This window comes from Protopterus annectens, chromosome 12.part0, assembly GCF_019279795.1.
Source record: "Protopterus annectens isolate FY-2018-M chromosome 12.part0, PAN1.0, whole genome shotgun sequence".
In the NCBI taxonomy this organism is placed as follows: Eukaryota; Metazoa; Chordata; order Ceratodontiformes; family Protopteridae; genus Protopterus; species Protopterus annectens.
The window spans coordinates 429,704,742-429,725,482 of record NC_056746.1 but is presented as its reverse complement, the minus strand read 5'-3'; the positions used below and the strand labels follow the sequence as shown (position 1 = coordinate 429,725,482).

Here is a 20,741-nt window from a genome sequence, read left to right as displayed (position 1 = left end):
GAAGACCTTACCTAAACAGTCACATGACACAGGGTTGCTCTAATACAGTTGCTTGTGGAGATCAGATGTCAGTTCCCTACACATGCTAAGTAACGTTTGCTTTTGTCTTTTAATTTGCTAAGGAAGTTTTGCTTTGATATGGAAGATCCAACAGTCTTCACCATTTCCAGTTAAGCCTTCTATTTCAGGGATTGATCCAACAGGAAGAGGTGGTTTAACTCTCTCAGGATATTCACAATAAGATGAGTTGTCTAGTACATTCTGATTAAAATTATTCTCAAAATTTGATACTAACTCTTACAATGATGATTCCATTTTATCTGTCTCTTCATCCAGAAGGAAGCCTTTTTTAAGAGTGACACTAAATTAAATGAAAAATTACTTTAAATGAGCCACCAAATAAGTTTCATCTTCAGGAGATACACAGTAATGAAGATTAATGCACCTAACCTATTTTCTATTCTAATTACCATTTCATGATTTTATGATGTGTATAGTAAATTGTCCTAAGAAGCTGATTTTGCTCTCTTTTCCAAGGAAACATTATTTTTTTCTTTTTGATACAGTTTGAGTAGTCTATTTTTTTTTACAAATTCCAGGGGCTGACACTGAAGTTAATGATTTTAGTTACACAGATGTAAGAAATCTCAGCTTTACAGATGATAAAACTAATTTTTTTCATGATTTTGGTAGAAGGGATGTATACTTCTATCACCATAGAGACTAGAGAGAGTAATTATCTAACTGACAATGTTGAGTGTTCAGTGTACAGAATTAGTGTGAGATCCTTTAACAATTAAAGGAGTAACTCAAGTCATTACTAATGTTTCCTTAAGGGGAAAAGATTTCAAACCTGACACAAAAATTTGATAAGATCTACATTGAATCCACATTATCAAATGTAATTATGACACAGCAGATGTCTACCTTACATCTGCTAAATGTGGATATAACAGAGCAGTTGCCCACTTGTAGGTGCTAAATATGGGTATAATATAGCAGGTACACACTTTAAAGCTGCTAAATGTCAGTATAACACAGCATATGCCCACTTTAGAACTCTTAAATAGGGATATAACAGAACAGATGCCTGCTTTAGAACTGCTAGTTCAGTGATGGTAACTAGGAGACTTACTTGGCTAAGGTCGACACCTTTTTCAGATGATGCCAAAGGTCAAGTGTAAGATTCACCACTGGATACAAGTTTCTTATTCAGTTCTCCATCTCAGAGTGTCCTTAAGCAACTAAATGAGAAGGCAGGGCAGTGGAGAATATGAAACAAATGGTTCTAGCTGTTTAATCACCAAAGATTGTAGAAACTACCTATCCAAGTCTTGACCCTTTTACAAGACCAAGCACAGGCAACAGCCAAAAACACATTATCAGAAGAAGCAGCAAGCTCTGAAAGCAACATTCTAGTAATCCAAGCAAAAGACACTAGGTCAACAAGACAAATCATTTAACTGTGACTAGTGACTGCCAAGTCCATCATCATCTTCACCCTGCCCGCTCCCTGCTTACCCCAGGAGGAATATTTTCTCATTTTATATAACTCAATGGTTTTAAGACAGCAAAGATGGATAGGTCAGAGAGGTTGTGTCAACAGAGCATACAAAAAAGTTACTTGGCAAACCATTTCCAGGAGTCTGTCCTTTCTATTGCAAAATGTTAAGTATTGTAGCTCTGGCCTTCTTATTTATTTATTGTTTCATAGATAACCAAGCCATTCCACCAATCCCTGTCTCTGACTGAGAAAAGAGTTTTATTCAAGATTCTTTCTAGTTCCAAAAAGAAAGATGAGTAGAAACCTACTATATGTCTCTCCAACTTTTTCCTAAATCTTTATTCCAAATATAACTTGACATAGTAATATAGTAGCTTAAGGTAAACAGGCTAAACTAAAAACAGTGTAACTTTGACAAATCTTAAATTTCAGGTAGTAATTCTTGAAAACATTAGACTTCAGATGGTAGTGTATAACAAACATTATGCCCTATATATCTATATATCTATATAACATTGCTCTATATCCTGAGGTTTGCAGTCTGCCTTGAATATTCCATAACTCTTTGGCAGCGGAGCATCCCCAAAGCTTGTGTAAAAGGAAACAAGTAGGTCACTAATAAACCCATTATTTACACTATTTCTAAAAGGCCAATGGCATTCAAACCAGAACTAAACTGCTTTTTTCAAAGGTACAAGCTGTTTGTTCTAGCAAAGGGTTATTGAATGTAAAGTGAATTTTCTGTCAGTATATTAATGTCAGTTTACAGGAACACTATCTAGGGCTGATATTTAGTTTTATGTATAACTCTGAAGTTAACAGTTTGTAGAACTGAGATGCCTTGATGTGATTTTGATATGACGAAACCTAAACTACAGTTCATATATGAGGTATATGGCATAGTCTAGGACACAGACGTTTGGCTATTCAGTACAGTCTTGCAGGGTTTGCTTTGGTAAAGCACTCTGCTTTAGAGCAGCTCTGTCATCAAATACTTTCATTTTGAGTGATCAGATTACTGATCATCCCTGCCATGTGAGCTATGGTGGCCTTCCCTCATTGACAAAGGTCTGTTTTGTAGAGAGACTCTGGCCCAAAAAAAAAAATTTCAGTTGAGTTGAAGATTAGTGTAGTCTTGCAGTTAGGCAGTAGTAAGAGCCAGGATCAGCTTTAGGTCAACTGGCACCCTATGCTAAAAGGCTGCATGGCACCACCAACCCTACTACCAAAGCCATCCTGACCTACTCACGCTATCCAGATTGTTTCCTTTTCCTATTTTTCCTCTTCATTTTTTTTCCTGCAGTCGTTCATTCATCAGTTAATTCAATGTATGTTATCAAAGCACAACTACATTCTTCTGTGTAGATAATATCACTAAGCCAGCGGGTTGGGGGTCACAACTATATGCTCTGAGCTGCATTTTAGAGTTTTTTAAACAACCATTTTTCATCCAGTGATTGCTTGAACAAAAACCACCATTGAAGAAAGAAATTTAGTCTTACTCTTCAACTTGTTTTTTCCCTGCTTCCTCTCAGCACATCCTAATTGATCAAGACCATAACTGCAATGGAAATAACTGTATTAAGCCACAGTTCTGGTGGCCTAAGCCCCCAGAAGCCACAATGTTTTCTAGATGCTCTGAGATGAATTTTAGATTTTTCTTAACCTTTTCATCCATTGATATCCTAAATGAAAACCATGATTAAGAAAAGAAACTAAGTCTTCTCTTCAACTTTGCTTTTTCTTGTATCCTTTCAACACACCCTCCCTGGCAAAGACTACCCTGTATTAATCAAATTAAGGTGGGGGTCTGAGACTGTTAGGAAACCAGAAGACATGGGGTTACAAATTTCTTAAGGTACATTCATTTTAGAGCCTTTATCTCTACCTTTTGATCCATTGATGACCTGAACAAATATCATGTGTACAGAAAAGAAATTTGTGAATGTTTACATTAGGACACACCATTGTAGTTCATGCAGGTGTGGGTGGGGCTGACTTGACTGACATCCTAATAGTTATGTGTGTTTGCTGTTGGGATGATTTGTCAATCTATTTCTTTTTACATGAAGGTGTCTTAAAGTAAACAATCATTGAGACAACTACGCACATCAACTAAGGGGACAACCACCCCCTAAACCCCCTGCTGTACACAATGTTAAGTGACTTGCTGTACTTCTCTGGGGGTTGCTGTGGGCAGAAGCCTGCCAATGTGCATTACACTGTTCTCTCACCTCCTAAAGCACAAAATAATAATAATAATAATAATAATAATAATAATAATAATAATAATACTTCTCTAAATAAACTGCCTTTTAAGAAGACGGGAATCAACCTGAATCCTTGTAACTTTGTCTCAGCCCACTTCATACAGAGTGCAGTACTAGCTACTGGTGTGTTCTGGGGTAACAATTGCCAGAAATTCAATGCTGCTTTTTATTTCAAGGAAGAAATACATTTTATGTAATATTTAATGCCCAAAACTCACCAAACAACAGTTCTTAATAAACTGAGAAGATAAATGCTTGTGAGCATAGCCGGCCTTAGGCATAGGCGAACTAGGCGGCCACCTAGGGCGCCGCTGTAGCAGGGGCACTTCTCCACTATTTATTTGGTAGGTAGACCAGGATGGGGGCACCTGCGTGGTGTGGGGGGTGCTGTGGAGCCCTTTTGCCTAGGGCACCAGCTGACCAAAGGCCGCTGCTGAGGATACATAAATCATATCTGGAACAGTACCTGTTTCTACCCCCCACCATAAAATAGGTAATCACTTTTTGTGCATCCCCCTCTGATGTTAAATTGGGATTAAGATTAAGGCACAAATGCCCACAGTCATATTTCAAACTGCTGCTGTCATACTTATACAGAATGCCTCCCTACCTCCTACACCCCCAATAGACAGATATCTTTTGTGTACCCTTCTGATGTCAGACTGAGACAAACTTGAAAAACAGCAAATAAAACATAACACATTTGCTGTCAGACCATACTCAAATCCAAAAGCCACCTGTATATGTAACAGATTGTGATGAAAAAGGAGGAAAAATGATTACAGTAATATTTACAGCTCGTTACCTCTAGCAACTATACAGTGTTCTTTTACAAGCTATAGTGACCCAACACTTCTCTAAAGTTTGTGAGGAAAGTTAAAGAAATAATGACATCATCCCCAGTCTCTCACACAAGTACAGGGACCTTCTGTGTACACCTATGAGCAGGGCTGGTTTTAGACTAGGCTGAGTTCAAGGCAGAGGTGATTACTAAGCCCATGCCAAAATCCACTTATACAGTCTTCGTGCATGGGGGCCCCCAGCCCCAGAAGTTCTGAAGGTCTGGGTATTCTGTGACACATTTATTAATTTTTTGAGAGAGAGGTGACTGTTAAACTGAGCAAGTGACAACAAATTCAGTTACTTTCATCCAGGCAACCCCCCAACAAACAGTGATAGCCACTTCTGTGTGTGGTTCAGACCGGTCTACTTCTAAATTTAGAAGTTTCACAACTTCAAATTTCTTATGGTTGAGACTGTAAGACTGAAGTTTTGAAACTTCAAAATGTAAATAAAAAAAATAAAAACAAAAACATTTTTTTTTTACATTTTTGCAGGGGGCAAGTCCCATTGCACCCCCTGCTAATTAAATATACCAACTCCAAGATCACACTACAGAGAGGAAAACAGTAAATATACCATTCTGCTCTGTACAGCAATCTCCGTTTAAACCGAAGTTTCAAAACTTCGATCTTATGGTCTCAACTATAAGACATTCAAAGTTTTAAAACCTTGAAATTTAGAAGTAGAGCCGGTTCAGAATCTGATTGTGATTAGAGGATGATCGTGTAATGTATTTCACCTTTGTTCCAAACAAACAATTGCCACACATTAAAATATTGGGCATTGCTTCACATAATCACATTAGTCCTGCAAAGTCAAAATAATAAGCAAACAGCAGTAGGCAGCTAGTCATTTCCCTCCAAAGAAGACAGCCACAGCAATTATGCCTAGTCTTTAAATGCATATCAGGTATCCTGTTAAGAAGTCCATCTTAATTTTTACAAATGCACAGTAGTCCTGCTATGCTAGATAGTCACTATCTTAAACCTTGCAAATGACAAGACAGTCAGTTCATTTCATTCAGCCAACCCCTGCCTCCATCCAGCAGTTATAGCTATAACATCTGACATCAAACCTCTCAACTCTCCCTGATTTTAACTCAGATTTTAGCTCCAACCCACTTTCTCTCTCCTAAAAATTATTACTTTGGAGAAAACATGGTGAATTTCATACTTACTGCATACTGTCTGGTTTTACTTGTTTTTTCTGATAGCTACTTCTTTTTTGGGGGGCTTTCCCCCAGGTCTCTGCAGAAAAGGGGCCACTGGCCCAGTCAGACTAACCTGGGAAACAAATGTAAAATAAAATAAATAAATAAATTGCATTTAATAAAGACAATAGAGTTATAGACTTCCTTTAGTTCAAAAATGTATATTAATTCACATCTTCTTATCCTGTCAATGCCTTAAGAAAATAGTACTGATCATAACCCTCAACCTCTTAGAGCAAGAAATCTGAACAAAGCCACAAATAATGGGAGGGGGGAGACAAAGGTCCAAAAATAGGGACACTTTTTAAATATTGTTCTTATAAACTTAGAAAGTTGATAGAATAATAAGTTTTGCATTAGCATGATTTTTCTGAAGGATAGGAGGTCTGAAACTGAAATGTCTGCCATTATTTTCTGACTTCACTCCTCAATGATTTGGCAGTGATTTGCCAGAAAATCACAATTTTATGAGAAACTGATGAGCAATATTAAGCAAAAATCTGGAAATTCTGCAAAAATTTGGACAATTGAGGGTCATGGTACTTATGTTTTAAGTGTCCCTAATTATTTCTCGATTTGTCCCCAATTCTTTGAGAGCTATGCCAGATGGCTATGTAATATTATTTCCCTACCACAGTCCATACAAATAGGTTAGCACACATTAAAGCATGTAAATCCAAGTTGCTCCACGTAAATCATAAAGCCAGAGAAAGATTGCTCAAAACATCAGGTTTTAAAAAAATAATAGTACTTGTCTCACCTCAACTGTCCACAAATATCACAAAGCCGGACTTATTGCCAAAAATATATGATTGATTACTGCTATCATTATTGTAAAACACTTATCTCACCACCTCACCACTCCTTTCTTCTCAACTGTCCACACAAAGCCAAAAATATTGTCCAAGAGGATGTGGTTAATCACTGCCAACCTTATTTTAAAATAATAGTTGCAACACTAACTCACAATGCCAATCCTCAAAATATGTCCATAATTCTGCAGAATGTCCCCAGCTTTATTTCATGTATATAAAACATGCTTTCTTCAGTTGCACCTTCACCTGCTGTGACCTCACAATGTTTAAATTCAACATGATGTGTCTGTAAGTGGAGCATTTCTGTAAGTGGAGCATTTCCTTTCTCTCTCTCTCTCTCTCTCTCTCTCTCTCTCTCTCTCTTTTTGTGGCACTTTATCTATTATTCTTTAGGGCAAAAACACATTGCTCTAAAAACTAAATAAACAGTGAAAGAGCCCCCCTGCAAGCACTGCAAACACAGTGACCTAGGCATTGCCAAGTTCAATGTAAGGTCATCCCTGGTAAGAATGATTGATTCTTCATCTCTTTGGAGATGTTGCTAAGCTCCACCCCTAAGTCTCTCAGCTTGAACAAATTCATGAAAACAAAGATGCTGAAATTTCATACATACTTTGTCTCCCACTTCAGGATACTTAGCTGGTAACTCTGGACATGTACAATATTTATTCCCATCCACAATGCACTTAGAAGGTATCTCATGTTCTAGGTGGCAAACTACTACTGTAAATTTATTTTCTTGCCAGATGACCTTTCAAATGTGCTCTTGCAGTAATTTTTGCTGACATACTAATGATAAAAATTCATAGTACACTTATATGGATGGCTGCCTCTTTCAAGACAGCTCTATTCAGAGCCTACTTCTGACAATTCAAAGGATTCTGCACCGTTTCCAAATTTCGAATAGCTTATTAGGCTGTCAGAAATTATATCTGATCCTTTCACATTAAAAGTGGTTTCTAGAAGCTATTCCTAGTATCAAGGCCTATGAAATTATCTTACTCTAGGACAGGGTAAACTGATGATAGACATTTTTATCTTCACAACAGCCATCATAAATATGTGACAATTAGAAAGTTTATAATGTCCATGCCTATATATCTATCTTCAATCTGCTTGTCTCCAGTGTCAGATTGTGTATGCCGACAATATGGCGGTATGTCATTCAGTCATGAAAAAAGAGCTCCTACCATTTGTATCATACTCTCCAAGTACTTTCAGCCTTGGAGAAGGACCTTCTGTGATGGCAGTAGCAGGTCTCACTCATATGGTTACTACATACATTAGCAGACACAAACACTTCATCACACATACATACACATACATATACACAGGTGGCAATGTATGCATGTGTGCACACGCATGTATCTGTGTGTGAATGTGCAAGGCATTTGTGTTTGTATGCATGTGTCTGTATGTGGAGGGGTTGTGCAGCACTGCTCATCACCAGCATAATCACATGCATGTGATCTAAATATTTGTGCTTACGTTGCCATGCTGAGAACCCCACCAGTTCCATTTGTTTTTGCAGTGCTCATTACACTGCAGACAGTGTGTCCACTGCATGGCAGTCTGTGCATATCTAATGTTATGTACAGTATCATTCAGCACACACATGCACATTTTGCATATGTATTTAGTAAGGCCTGCTCTTGCCATGCACCATGCATCTACAAAGACATCTTGTGATGGTTCTCGCAGCACCACTGATGTGCAGGGAGCACAGACCGATCATACTGTGTGCCTTTAGCTTTGGTTGTAATCTTTTTGAGCCATTGACAAGTTAACTGCTAACATGTATATGCAGTCTGCTGTAATGTAGCCACATACAGTCCACCTTGTGCCTCTAAAGTCACAGTTTACTTGTTTCACACATACATCAACACACACACACACACACACACAAACACACACACACACACACACGCACACACACCATAAGCATGCATGCACCACTGTATTTATTTATTTTTTTAAATCCCCTTGCCACTGACCACTAGTTACTGTGGCCTTCTCCCCTGATGGCCCATTAGCCTATTAGTTCCCTCCTGGGCAAAGTCTCTTTGCAGGGGGTCCCAGTTAGCTATGAAATATAACCTACTTGTCTGACGTAGGGTGGCAATATGAAGGGGCCTTCCACAAATCAGCTTGCAATTCTGCTTAGGCAGATGTTTATGTAGGGAGGATATTTTCATTTACAACCTATAGCAGTTCATGCAGTCTAAACTATGAGCAGTGTTTTTGTACTAACTGGCAAAGATGAACTGCTACTCAGCCCTCATAAAGAGGCTTTCTTTTCTCTTCTGCCCCTTGGCTGTAGGGTTGTCAGCTTTTCAAATACCCAAAGTGGGACTTTTTTGATGAAATGTGAGATTCTGCAAGACAACCTGTAGCCTCAACTTTTGTACAGTACCCATTTTCACAATATTACCAGTGTAAAGACTCATCATTGTAGATTTTTATTTCCTGCTATTGATAACATCATAATAAGGTGCTTTTTGCTACAGAATTATTATTTTCTGCAACATTTATAGGACTGTTAGAAATATTTTTCTTCTGAAATATTTTATTATTTATTTATTTGCAGTTGGTTTACCAGGATAGTCCATTGAGCCAAAATAACCCATTTTCAATGGAGTCCTGGGGAGAAAAGCTCCAAAAACAATTAGCAAGGTTAGAATAAGGTATTTAGTTTCAATTATACAATTCCTATGGACTTGGAAATATAGTAGACTAGTGTACAAACATATACAAATATTACAATCTTGTATTGCTGAAAACAATTTACAATATAGAAACTGAGAGGCTTTTACAACTTAGGGTGGGTTACACTGGAGATATCTTTCATACATTCAGGATGAGTAGCTTAATACAATCAAGAGAAAGGTATATGAGCTGAAATAGAACCTTTCAATATAGAAACAGAGAACCTTTTCCATCAGAGGGTATATTTACACTAAGGTACCTTTAAGTATTCAGAAAAAGCTAATACAAGCAAGAGCAAGATCTATGAGTTTAGGAGACTAAGTAGAAATTCTCATTATGAATAGGGGAGGAGAAGTGAAAATTAATATCAAAACATTAGTTATTATTATGTTATTTATGGATGAGATAAGCAGATAAACAAGTTTATAACTTCTTCTTAAAAGAAATCCTTCTACAGAAAACTACACTGCCACCATGATTTCACTTTTCCCACTGTAAAGAAAAAAGAAAGAAAATTACATCTTGCAATAATAAAACAGGCTCTATTACATGTCCCAGATGCTCAAAGACTACTGTCTCACTGAAAGGGACTCAGGCATTTTTTATCTCACATGGACAACCACTTGTGAGGTAGGTAACCCAGCAGCCATGGGAGGTGGAGTGGGAGGGAAGAGCTTTAGGTTTAGGGAGTGTGAGAGAGGTTAAGGGATAGGGAATGATCTGGGACTTTAGGTATAGCTAGTGAGATAGGAGATTTAGGTTTTGAGCATGGGAGGGGTGTTTAAAATTGGGGAGCAATTGAAGACCTTAGATTTAGGGAGCTGGGGGAGTGGAGTTTTTGGTTTAGGGAGAGATTGGGGACTTTAGGGTTAGGGAGGGAGTGCTGTGGCTAGGAATGGGGACTGGGTTGTGAGTTTTAGGTTTAAAGTTAGGAATGACATTCAGAGTGGTCAGATGATGGGAGGGCTAAATAATTAACTAGTATTGGCAGCTGCCTAGGGCCTGTGCTAACTTGGGAGCCCATATGTCAGCATTTAAAAAAACAAAATTGGTCTGCTCCACTGCTCTGATTTGACATAGGACAGGTCTTCTTTCTTCTTTTTCATTGTCTCAAATATAAAGCCAGTGAGAGGAAGACTTCCGAGAGCTTGTCACACTCAAAACAGGCCAATAGGAGACAGGCCTCCAATCAAGTACCAGCACTGTCTTTTTTAAAAGCTGATACTGAGCTGAAGTATAAAGATGTTAGGCTATTTAGTGAGATCTGGTGGATAATAGTAAGTAACAACTATACAGTAAACAATGTACTTTGTGTGTGTCTGTGTATGTGCAAACACATGCTTTTTATGTTTTTCATTTATTTGCTTTTTTTAAGTTGCAGGACTGAAAAGAAGGAACCATTTCACTGTACTATGTTCTGTTTATGAACATAAATCAGGTCACCAAGCATTAAGCAAGCTGCTAGGACATTACAGGCATCAGATAGATTAGAACATGGCCAGACTGCACTTGTGGGTAGGATTATTGGAACGGTAATCATAACACAACTGCTAGTGTGCTAGCCACTGGTTGATCTAACTGTATCTGACTAGTTTTTTTCTTGTTGCATAAGTAAGTTGATGGCTGTTTTCTACTGTTTTGGTGACAGTGGTTGTGAGCCTGCAAAAATTCAGATAACTGAGAACTCCTTTACAATGCAGGTATTGCTACTGTCCCTGCTCCTGTTGTTAGGGGATATAATGTACAGACTTGACCAGGAATAGTATCATCAAGGCAAGAAATATCCATCAGTTAAGCCCCTATGATTGTATTTCTAAGATATGCATCATCTACTTTCTCAAAAAGTTATCATATGGAAACTATAATTTGAGATAAATAGAATACTGTCATTTTAAGAGAGGAAAAGCATGGTTTAACATCAAGCTGTTTCTACTAATGTGCAAGAAGTACTGAATATAGATCAACCAGCTGCTAGACAGGGGTCCAGGGAAGTAAATAGTGTGGGAAGAAATAGCCAGGGAATTGTTATGGCTAGGCTTGTATAGGCCCTAGGGCCGATAGCCTAGTACCAACCTATGAACTTATATGAGCATACAATGTAGGTGTGATGTCTTTCTAGGTTACAACCCTTAACTGGCACACTTGTAGATAAATCTTTGAGACTTTGTATTGATGATAGGTACTATTTAGTCTTCTCACTGTTGATAATTATAACAGCTATAAACAATATTCTTTGTGTCTGTCTGTCTGTCAAGGTGGTGATATATACAGGAGTTTGGAATACACGCAAATATATGTGAGTGTTTCATGCTTAGTAAGCTAGAACTGTTAAGTGGCACTATTACACAGCAACTTCCTTTCTGCATTGTTCTTTTCACAATACTGGTGGTGCTGCGGTAGCGTTGTCGCCTCACAGTAAGACGCTGTCTGGTTCGATTCTCAGCTAGAGGATCTTCTGTGTGGAGACATGCGTGAATGGGCGTACCTTCGTTGAAGGTTGTGTGTCAGGGCTGGCAACTCGGCACGTAAAAAATCTACTGCCAATCGTTAGCAGACCGGAGTTCCACTGTAGCGACCCCTAACCGGGAAAAGCCGAAAGACACAACAGCATATATATATATATATATATATATATATATATATATATATATATATATATATATATACACACACATACACACACACACACACACACACAGATTCACTTCAGAAGCTCGAAATACTGAAATCTCGAATTTCAGTATCTCGAGCCCAAAAAGTGGAATCCACAAAATAACGAAAACTAAAAACCACGAAATTCAAAACCTCGAATACCGGAAGTTTTGAATTTCGTGATTTTACTACACACACACACACCATCCACCACACAAATACACACAATCACTCTACTATGCTGCACCCCACACCCCCCCCTACTTAAATATTCTAACTCCGAGGTCGCACTACATACAAACACACACAAAACACCACCACACCAGCTACTTTCTCTTCGCACACACACATCACAGCAACAAAATACACTGACACACACCACAGCCCCATAACCAAACCCCTTAACACACACACACACACACACTCACACACATACACACACACACACACACACACACTTGGGTTTGAAATACTGAAATTCGAGATTTCAGTATTTCGAGCTTCTGAACGGAACCCATATATATATATATATATATATATATATATATACATACACATCTATCATATATATATATATATATATATATATATATATATACATATATATATATATATATATATATATATATATATATATATGCATATATATATATATATATATATATATATATATGACCAGTTCAGTGAAGCTCCAACTGTCCCTTGTGCTGGGCATAGCAGCAGTGTTTGTCTGGTACTTAGTGCAGATACGTAGATAAATAATGTTCTTAGATGTTAATAAGCTGCTTCCTGTAGTAATTGGTTTGATTCCCTCAGCCTTCGTCTGCCTACTTTATGAGACCAAGTCACTTCAGCAGACAGTGCCCACAGGCTTCACCTGAAAGGGGACAGTTGTGTCCAGTGGGTTATCCCAGGATGTTAGCAAATGCATTACGCATTGTCTTTTGCATCCTTGCACCTTCTACATAGATGCTAATTAGTACTTCTCTGTATGTTGTTTGACTATGAATCCCAGCATGTCTCTTGCAATTTAATGGCTTGCCAAATGCACCTTGAATAAATGTGGATTTCAAGGGAAGAAACGTTTACTGCTCCTCGTGCCAAGCCTGCTTTCAGTTTGAGAGATTTATGTTTTGTTTTGTTTTACAAATGGCTGTCAGTGTTTTAGTAATCCCCATTTGTTAACCAGGTAGGTCCACAAGATACACAATCCCTTTTCATATGTCAATAAATCAGATGTCAATAAATGTCAATAAATACATTTTCAGGGGTGACTTGAACAATGTCTGGTTAAGTGACTTGCTCAAGGTCATACAATAGGCAGATGAGGACTGAGGGAATCAAACCCTGTACCACAGGGACTACAGCTCACAACCTGAGCCAACTGCTAGATGTGTTTCTGTAGTAAAATTGTAAAATAAATATTTTAAATTAAATCCAAATCTCTGTGATAATTTTAAAAGTAAATAATGAAACAGTATTCATACTGACAGGCTTTCCGAGTGTTTCATGGTAGCTGGGGAGAGACAAACAAATAAATGTATATTTGCATGATTTGGAGGCCCTGGTCCATTATCCTGCCTTGTACTTCATTTGACCATGATCTGGCTCTGCATATGAGCACTTGTAGTAGACCCAACAATACATCAGTAACCTTAGGAGCTGAGAGCCAGCAATACATTAGTAGAAATATCTGCCTACTGTTTTACATCTACAGCATGTCACTTAGCTATCTAAACTGAAATATTTTACTGCAAACAGCTCTGTACCGGAAGTTGTGAGCTTTCATTAAAGGTTTAATTTTAGGAAAGTAACAAAAGATTTTTTTTTAATGTTCATTGTATAATGTAGTATTCTCAACCAGAGTATGAGTGAAGCAGAATTTATTTATTCTTGTCCTGCAGGGATCTGTCCATTTGTGAGTAAATCATGCCAGTACTGACTAAATTGTGCCTCAGCCACAGTCAGGTATAGTGCGTTACTCTCTGTGGAGCTCATACTGGTTATGGAGCTAACAGAGAACTACTGTGATGACATACAGCTATGCATACAGCAGCATGTTTGGGAAGAATCACTGTAAAGCAGCACGTGTGTGTGTGTGTGTGTGTGTGTGTGTGTGTGTGTGTGTGTGTGTGTGTGTGTGTGTGTGTGTGTGTGTGTGTGCGCGCGCGCACATGCATGCGTGTGTGTGTGTACGTGTGCGCGTGTGTGTGGGTGAGTGTGGGTGAGTGTGTCTTTCAATCTTAGCAGCTATATAGAGCTGATACAAAGACTTAAGATTTGAAAACAAATATATCTGCTCCTTCTCACATTGAAGATGTTCATGATTAGTATCGTTTTGTACTAATTAACTTTGAAACGATGCTAAAGCTTTTATTTGTAAATGATTAAGGTTAAACTGTTTCACATCTCCCCTAATTATACTAAGCAGAGCTTTAAGCATGTGATTGCAAAAAAAGCTTTCACAAAATGTTCCAAAATTGAGATGTACTGAAATGTTAATAGTATAAGGGAGTGATACTATTTAATGTTTTTTGTTTGAATTGTAGTGTTGCATTTACAAATAATTTATTCTACTGTGAAAAATTATGTGTGAGCATTTATATAAATGAAGTGAAAAGGAGGGTGGTTCAGAAAATTCATCTGGCATCCCAAGGTAGGCTTACACGAGGCTACTAGGCCAAAGCTAAATTGTAATGTGCAAATCAGAAAGAAGACACTAAACTGACCTGCTTATAAATAATAAATGCAGAAATTGAATGAAGTGTGCTAAGTTGCATGGTGACTTGATACAGCCCTCCCTGACTGAGTAACAGGTTGCCCTCTGTGATGATGTGAGGTATTGCCAGCTATGCCTAGAGAAGTAGGGCAGTAGATGTGTAATGTGCCAACATAGCTATCTGGAAATTTGTAAATAATTATATGTGATTTATATATCATACTGATTTGTACAGATGCTTGTGTTCAAAAATGTATTTGTAAAGCTGCTTGTGTTAAAAATGTTCCAACAGTGTGTCCTGCTGTACAGAAAAAGAAATGTACATGTATTGTTGTAAATGTTGAACTGTATATATTGTAACAATGGATACTGGAAGAGAAGAGATTAATTTCAATCCACCTGACTTTGAAAAATAGTAAGAAATTAAATTATTTAATTCAGGCCATAAAGATTGTATCTTACAGTTCTAATTGCAGCCAGAGACAAAATGTCTGAGAAAACAAGCAGTAGGAGGACTTCTGTATTGTCTTTAGCAGTGAATTAATTGCTACTCCGGAAGCGTAGACGTCTGAAATACTTTTGTGGCCGTCAGGAGCTGCATCAGATCTTAGCAAGGCTCTGTCTGTGTCTGTGTCTGTGTGTGTATTATTGACACATATGTGTTAAATCCTGGTAGCATGGCAACCAGTAGTCAGATGACCAGATATATGTAATGCAATTTTGTAATCTAGGACAAAAATGATGTTTAGTACTAGATGAGATTGAAGTCTCATGGCACTCTGTTTTTGAAACCTGACAAAGTAGGATCTCTCACCTACTTCTCTTGCCTTGCTCTAGTAAGTAACCAGGGAATAATAAGTATTTACATTAGTCAGGAAAATATAGTGAGATTAGTTAAGTATTATTTTTCTGTAACTGTGTGAACCTGTCCACCCATGTTATTTTTAATATTTCCATTGGCTGAAACTCTGGTGTTTATTGCAAATAGCTATTTAATATTTTCATGTTATTTTATTATTTATTATAAAATATATTTAAACTTTTCATTATGGCTAGTCCTTTAGAGAATATTTTAAACTTTGAGAGGACTTATATCTATTTGGTGACACTGTGGCCACTCCTGGAAGCCTTACTGCATTGGTCAAACTACAATTTGTATTAATATTAATTTCACTCAGTATAATTGGGTACCCTTGCAAGAGCCTTAGAGTAGCTGGCTTTGGAACATCGGGTAGCTTACAGTCTGGGCAGAAGGGGGTACAGCTAGTAAATCTGTGCCAGCCTTTCCTGTGTGTGTGTGTGTGTGTGTGTGTGTGTGTGTGTGTGTGTGTGTGTGTGTGTGTGTGTGTGTGTGTGAAAATCAAATCTGGAGCAGGGTCATGAAGCACTGGTTTCACAGACAGAGTGCTGGGGGACTTGGTTTGGACACTCAGCTGAGGACTCAACCCTACAGTTGTGCCAGTGGTGAGTCTTACTGGGGAGAGAGACAGATATAGAATCCCAGACCCCAGACTAAGTGTGTTGCCTGTTTGCTTTTAAGAGAAATTGTGCTTGATGCAGAGCGCTGCATCTGGAAATACTAGGTATATCCCTTTTTGTTCCAAGTGAATGCACCGATCCAGTGTAAGTGGTGAGGATTCAGGCTCCTTGATTAGTGGACCAGAGTGGGGACATCACACCCTTAACAACCAAGCATTTCTGCAACATAAGACAGAGAGTATCTTGTGGTATCTAATTCCATGCCCAGTCCACCAAATTTTACATTTCCAGGATGCAATAACTGTAATAATATGCAAGCCTAATCTGCAAAAAGCAATTACAGCTACTTTATGCAGCACTGCGGCTCATACTCTGTGCAGAATGATAGTATCATTGCCTTAGTGTTATTGGTAGAAAAGGTAATGTCATATATGCGCATGGATGTTTTGAATCACTCAACCCACCTTTCTCTGATACTAAGCGCCAAGCCAACAGCTTGTTCACAGACATAAGCTGTTTGTATTTAGCAGTGAGTACATATCTAAATCAGTAGTCACACATTTTTTTTCTTTGCATCGCTGTAAACCCTTGTTACATCTCTTTCCAGGAGCAGCAGTATTCATTCTGCGTTTTTTCTATGATGCACTTCTTTACTGGGCAGGAGTTTGAAGTCATCACCTTGATGAAGTGTAGCTGCAGCTAGTGAAATAACATTTTTTTTTCAGCAGTTTTCCCAAGATACCTAAAAGTGATAGTAATGAAAATCAGACACAGGTTCATGAAGCAGGCCTTCAAATTCATAGTTTACATACGCAAACTGGCCTTATCATGCATTCTTTTGCTCATAACAGCTTTCTAAACAATGTAACGGGGCAGTGAATGTTGAATACTCACCTGAGACAAAACAAATGACTTCTCTCCATTTTAGACATGCCACAAATGAAAACGATGCATCAGTATACTGTTGTTTGCATAATTACTTCACAAATGCTTTTTTCTTTGCACTGCTGTGACATCATAAGTAATACTGTGTCTCTTTTTCTGCTAGGAGCAAAGTTTAACTGAAAGTTTTAATCTCTTCACCGAATATTGCCTGTTACTCTTAAAAAAGCTGAGAGAAAATTTCCCTGTCACAAGCAATGCTGCGATCATTCGATTAGAATATTTGCTACGGTAATATACTTTTATAAATGATACCTCTATTGTACTGTGCTTTATTGGTGTACATATATGTAATCTTAAAGAGCAGCTTTGGGTGTACACTTCAGCAACTGGTCTCATATTATTTGACATATATTTCTTTCATTTTACAGTACATTTTGTAAAGTTGTGTATGTTAAACAACAGAAAATCAATGTACTTGTTTACTTAGAGTGTGTAACTCAGAGATATTTGAACTTGGAGGAAAGGAGAAAATCCCTTTAGGGTTATTGCCTTCCACTTTCCCTTTGTTTTGGCAGATACTGCACTTCAGTTTAAATTAGGCCAGCTAACCTATTCCCCACAACTTGTATTTTAAACATTTTGGACATAGCATTTCATTTTTGAATTGAAGTGATAGACTGTATTTCCAGTGACAAAATGTTGAGTTGCGTATTCTTGTTTATTCTCCCTTCTTCTGAATGTGCTATTCTTCCCTTTGTTCTCAGTTTGATACAAGAATGGCTTTTGTGTACCTTATCCAAAGTCCATTTTCTAACAATTCCTTTTCATGCAGATAGTCATGGTACATTTAAATGAAAAGCAAACTGAAGCTGAATTAAGGACTTAAGCTGGTGGGAGAACAGAATGCAAGCCATAAAGATTTAAAGCTAGAACATAACAGTGCCTAAACTGTATACAGTATTGCAATGAGCAAGTTACTAGCCCCCTTTATGCACAGGATGTTCAAAAGATCAGTTGATTCCACCGCCATTAGTTTCAACTGTCTTCATGTGTCACTCTCTTAATTATGCCAGAGCTGGCATTCTATACCATTACACCTGTTAGTATATCTGGGTGAGGCTGGTGACCTCAAAGGAAGGAGGAGGGGCTTCAGAAAGTAACTGAATGGGTGTGGCTAACCAGAATGGGGTAAAATTATATTAGGGTAAGGTCTGCTTTGAACATGGTTAAAACTGTAAATACATAAACATCATAATTTACGATAAATCACTCCAGTTTGAGTAAATATACACCACCATTTCCTTCCATTGGATATTTCAGTCTTTTGAGTAGTCAGAATGTTTTCTGATTGCAAATGTGCACTACAGTACTAGAAATAGCAGGAAGGCACTGGCATGAAATACAGTGTGCAGAAAGCATCAGCGATTTCCAAATGTATCAGCTGTGGTATATCATGTATCTAAGAATATGTTTGTAATAATGTAAGCAAGACCAATTTAGATGAGATTAAACTGAAGTTCAAATCTACTGCATTCTGCCTTTCAGCTTTCTCCATTTTTTTGTACTTGTTTGAACCATAGTGTTCTTTCAGTTCCTATAACCTGTCTGTGTCTGAAACAGAGGTAGAGCAATCGGCAAGTAAACTATTCTGTAGGCTGGCACTGATAATTAAACAAATGTCCACGATCATTGTATGTAGGAAGTAACATGACTTACACTTTAAGCTCTCTGGAGTTATTAGGCAAATATTCTGCTCTGAAGTACCAATGCATTCATATCAGATGAATTTATGTGTAATTGCATATCCCACGGTGAAAACAGAGCAGGCAAAGAAATATACTGCACATTCAATGAAAGCTTTTGTTCCTTATTCCTCCATGATCTATTTTAATTAAAAGAAACAAGAATCACTGATCTCAGCCAGCCTAGTAAAAAGGGATGAAGGCTTCACTATGGCCCGGGCAATCAAATACAGATTAGCAGTTCAGGCCCATGATTGAGCTGGCAGGGAGGGGGAGTATGATTATACAGAGGGGGAGGGGCTGCGCTGATGTTGTTGGATTATTCTCAGAACCCTGGTAGAGGATAGGGCTTGAAACAATTGTTGGGTTAGGAGCACAAAATGGCCGAGGGTTCATGGCTACCTTATGGACCAGTGCGGGAACATTCTCAGAGGCCATGTCTCATTTCCCACTCAACCTGTAGTTGTTAGAGGTTAGGACCAAGTAACAAAATACTATGTGCCACAGCATGATGGCTTCTTGCCTGGCAGTGTCTTGGAGGCTCATGATGGGGATAATTTCGAGAACTTGCATGCAGAAGTTGGAGGAGTCCCTGCATGAAGGAATTCCCAGAAAGAGCTCATTCTAGCTGTGGATCCAGTAAGAGTGCCACTGTAGCATGGGACCATCCAAGGAGGATAGAAGCATCAAGGACCTGGCATAGAGGAGCTTGAAGTCAGCAGCAGAAACAGTAGTGGAGCAAAAAATAAATAAAAAAAGTATTGCTCCCCTACTTCAGTCTCACACATGCCTTGTAAAAGTTACCAAGTAGGCAGCTCAAACTACTTAGTCACAAAGCCATTGCTCTCATGATCTCAGTCTGAATGCTATCTTTTTTTTTTCTAGTGTAGGTTCATTCCTCTCAGATTTTAATGTTGTCCCATCAATCAGGAACCAGGTTGTGTCTTATTTTTGACTGTACAGAGGTTTCTTCAATCACAAATCTGGACACACACACACACACACACACACACACACACACACACACACACACACACACACACTCACTCAATCACTCATTCACACTCACATTGCCTTATTGGATGCTATGCATCATAACTGAATTCTAAAGTTTAATCAGGGGAAGACACACATGCACATTATATATTTCACACCTGATGAGCAGTAAAAGCACAGTGGTCTGCATTAGGGCAAAACAGGAGACAATTGTAGGCAACATGATTTTATAGCACATGCACATTGCTGGTGTCTTTATTTCACAATGGATCTGATCTATACATTTATGGGTATAAAATTGCCTTTTAGTCAAATAACATTCATTTCAACCACTAAAGACTGCCCTACAATAGAACAACATTTTGAAAAGGATTGATTTCAAAAGTAAAACATTTTACTGTGAATTGTTAAGTTTTCTGTTTTAAATAAACCACAAAATGAATATGTATGGTGATGGTAGCAACACCAACAAGAATGTATCTAGTGGCCTGCTGTTTTTACAGAAAAGTAATACAAAAATACATACCCATGCTGCAGTATACTGTCCAACTTCAGTAAAATATTAAAAAGAAAAAAAACTTTTTCTTCGCTCCATTCAATACACTTCATTGCCACCTCATGTCCTCTGTCTTTCACTTCCTGTTTCAGGTGTCACATCAGTCTGCATTTGGCATCAGTCTCCTGACTCAGACAGAGCCAATACTAAAATGGCTGCTTCCCCTACCATCCCATATTAGCATCATTGTCTACCTCCGTAAAAAGGCAGAAGGAGGTAGAACAAAGTGTAATTGACTTATTATGTGCAGGGAACTAAGCTTAAGCTATGGTCTGTTTTATAACTCAGTAAAGATAACTTCTTTGGGGGGGGTCAGAAGTCTCTGCATGTACAACACAAAACTGCAACCTGTGTGTGTTCTGAG

At 38.1% G+C, this 20,741-nt stretch overlaps 1 protein-coding gene across 2 annotated transcripts in view; it reads left to right on the top strand.

Annotated features, from left to right (window-relative positions):
- Nucleotides 1-20,741, top strand: part of BAIAP3 (BAI1 associated protein 3) — a 2,552,914-nt gene that overhangs the window by 2,131,169 nt on the left and 401,004 nt on the right. For both annotated transcript variants that reach the window (XM_044089547.1, XM_044089546.1), the window contains exon 16: nucleotides 17,247-17,371. In XM_044089547.1, coding sequence (XP_043945482.1) covers nucleotides 17,247-17,371 — 125 coding nt within the window. The remainder of the gene's footprint in view (nucleotides 1-17,246; nucleotides 17,372-20,741) is intronic.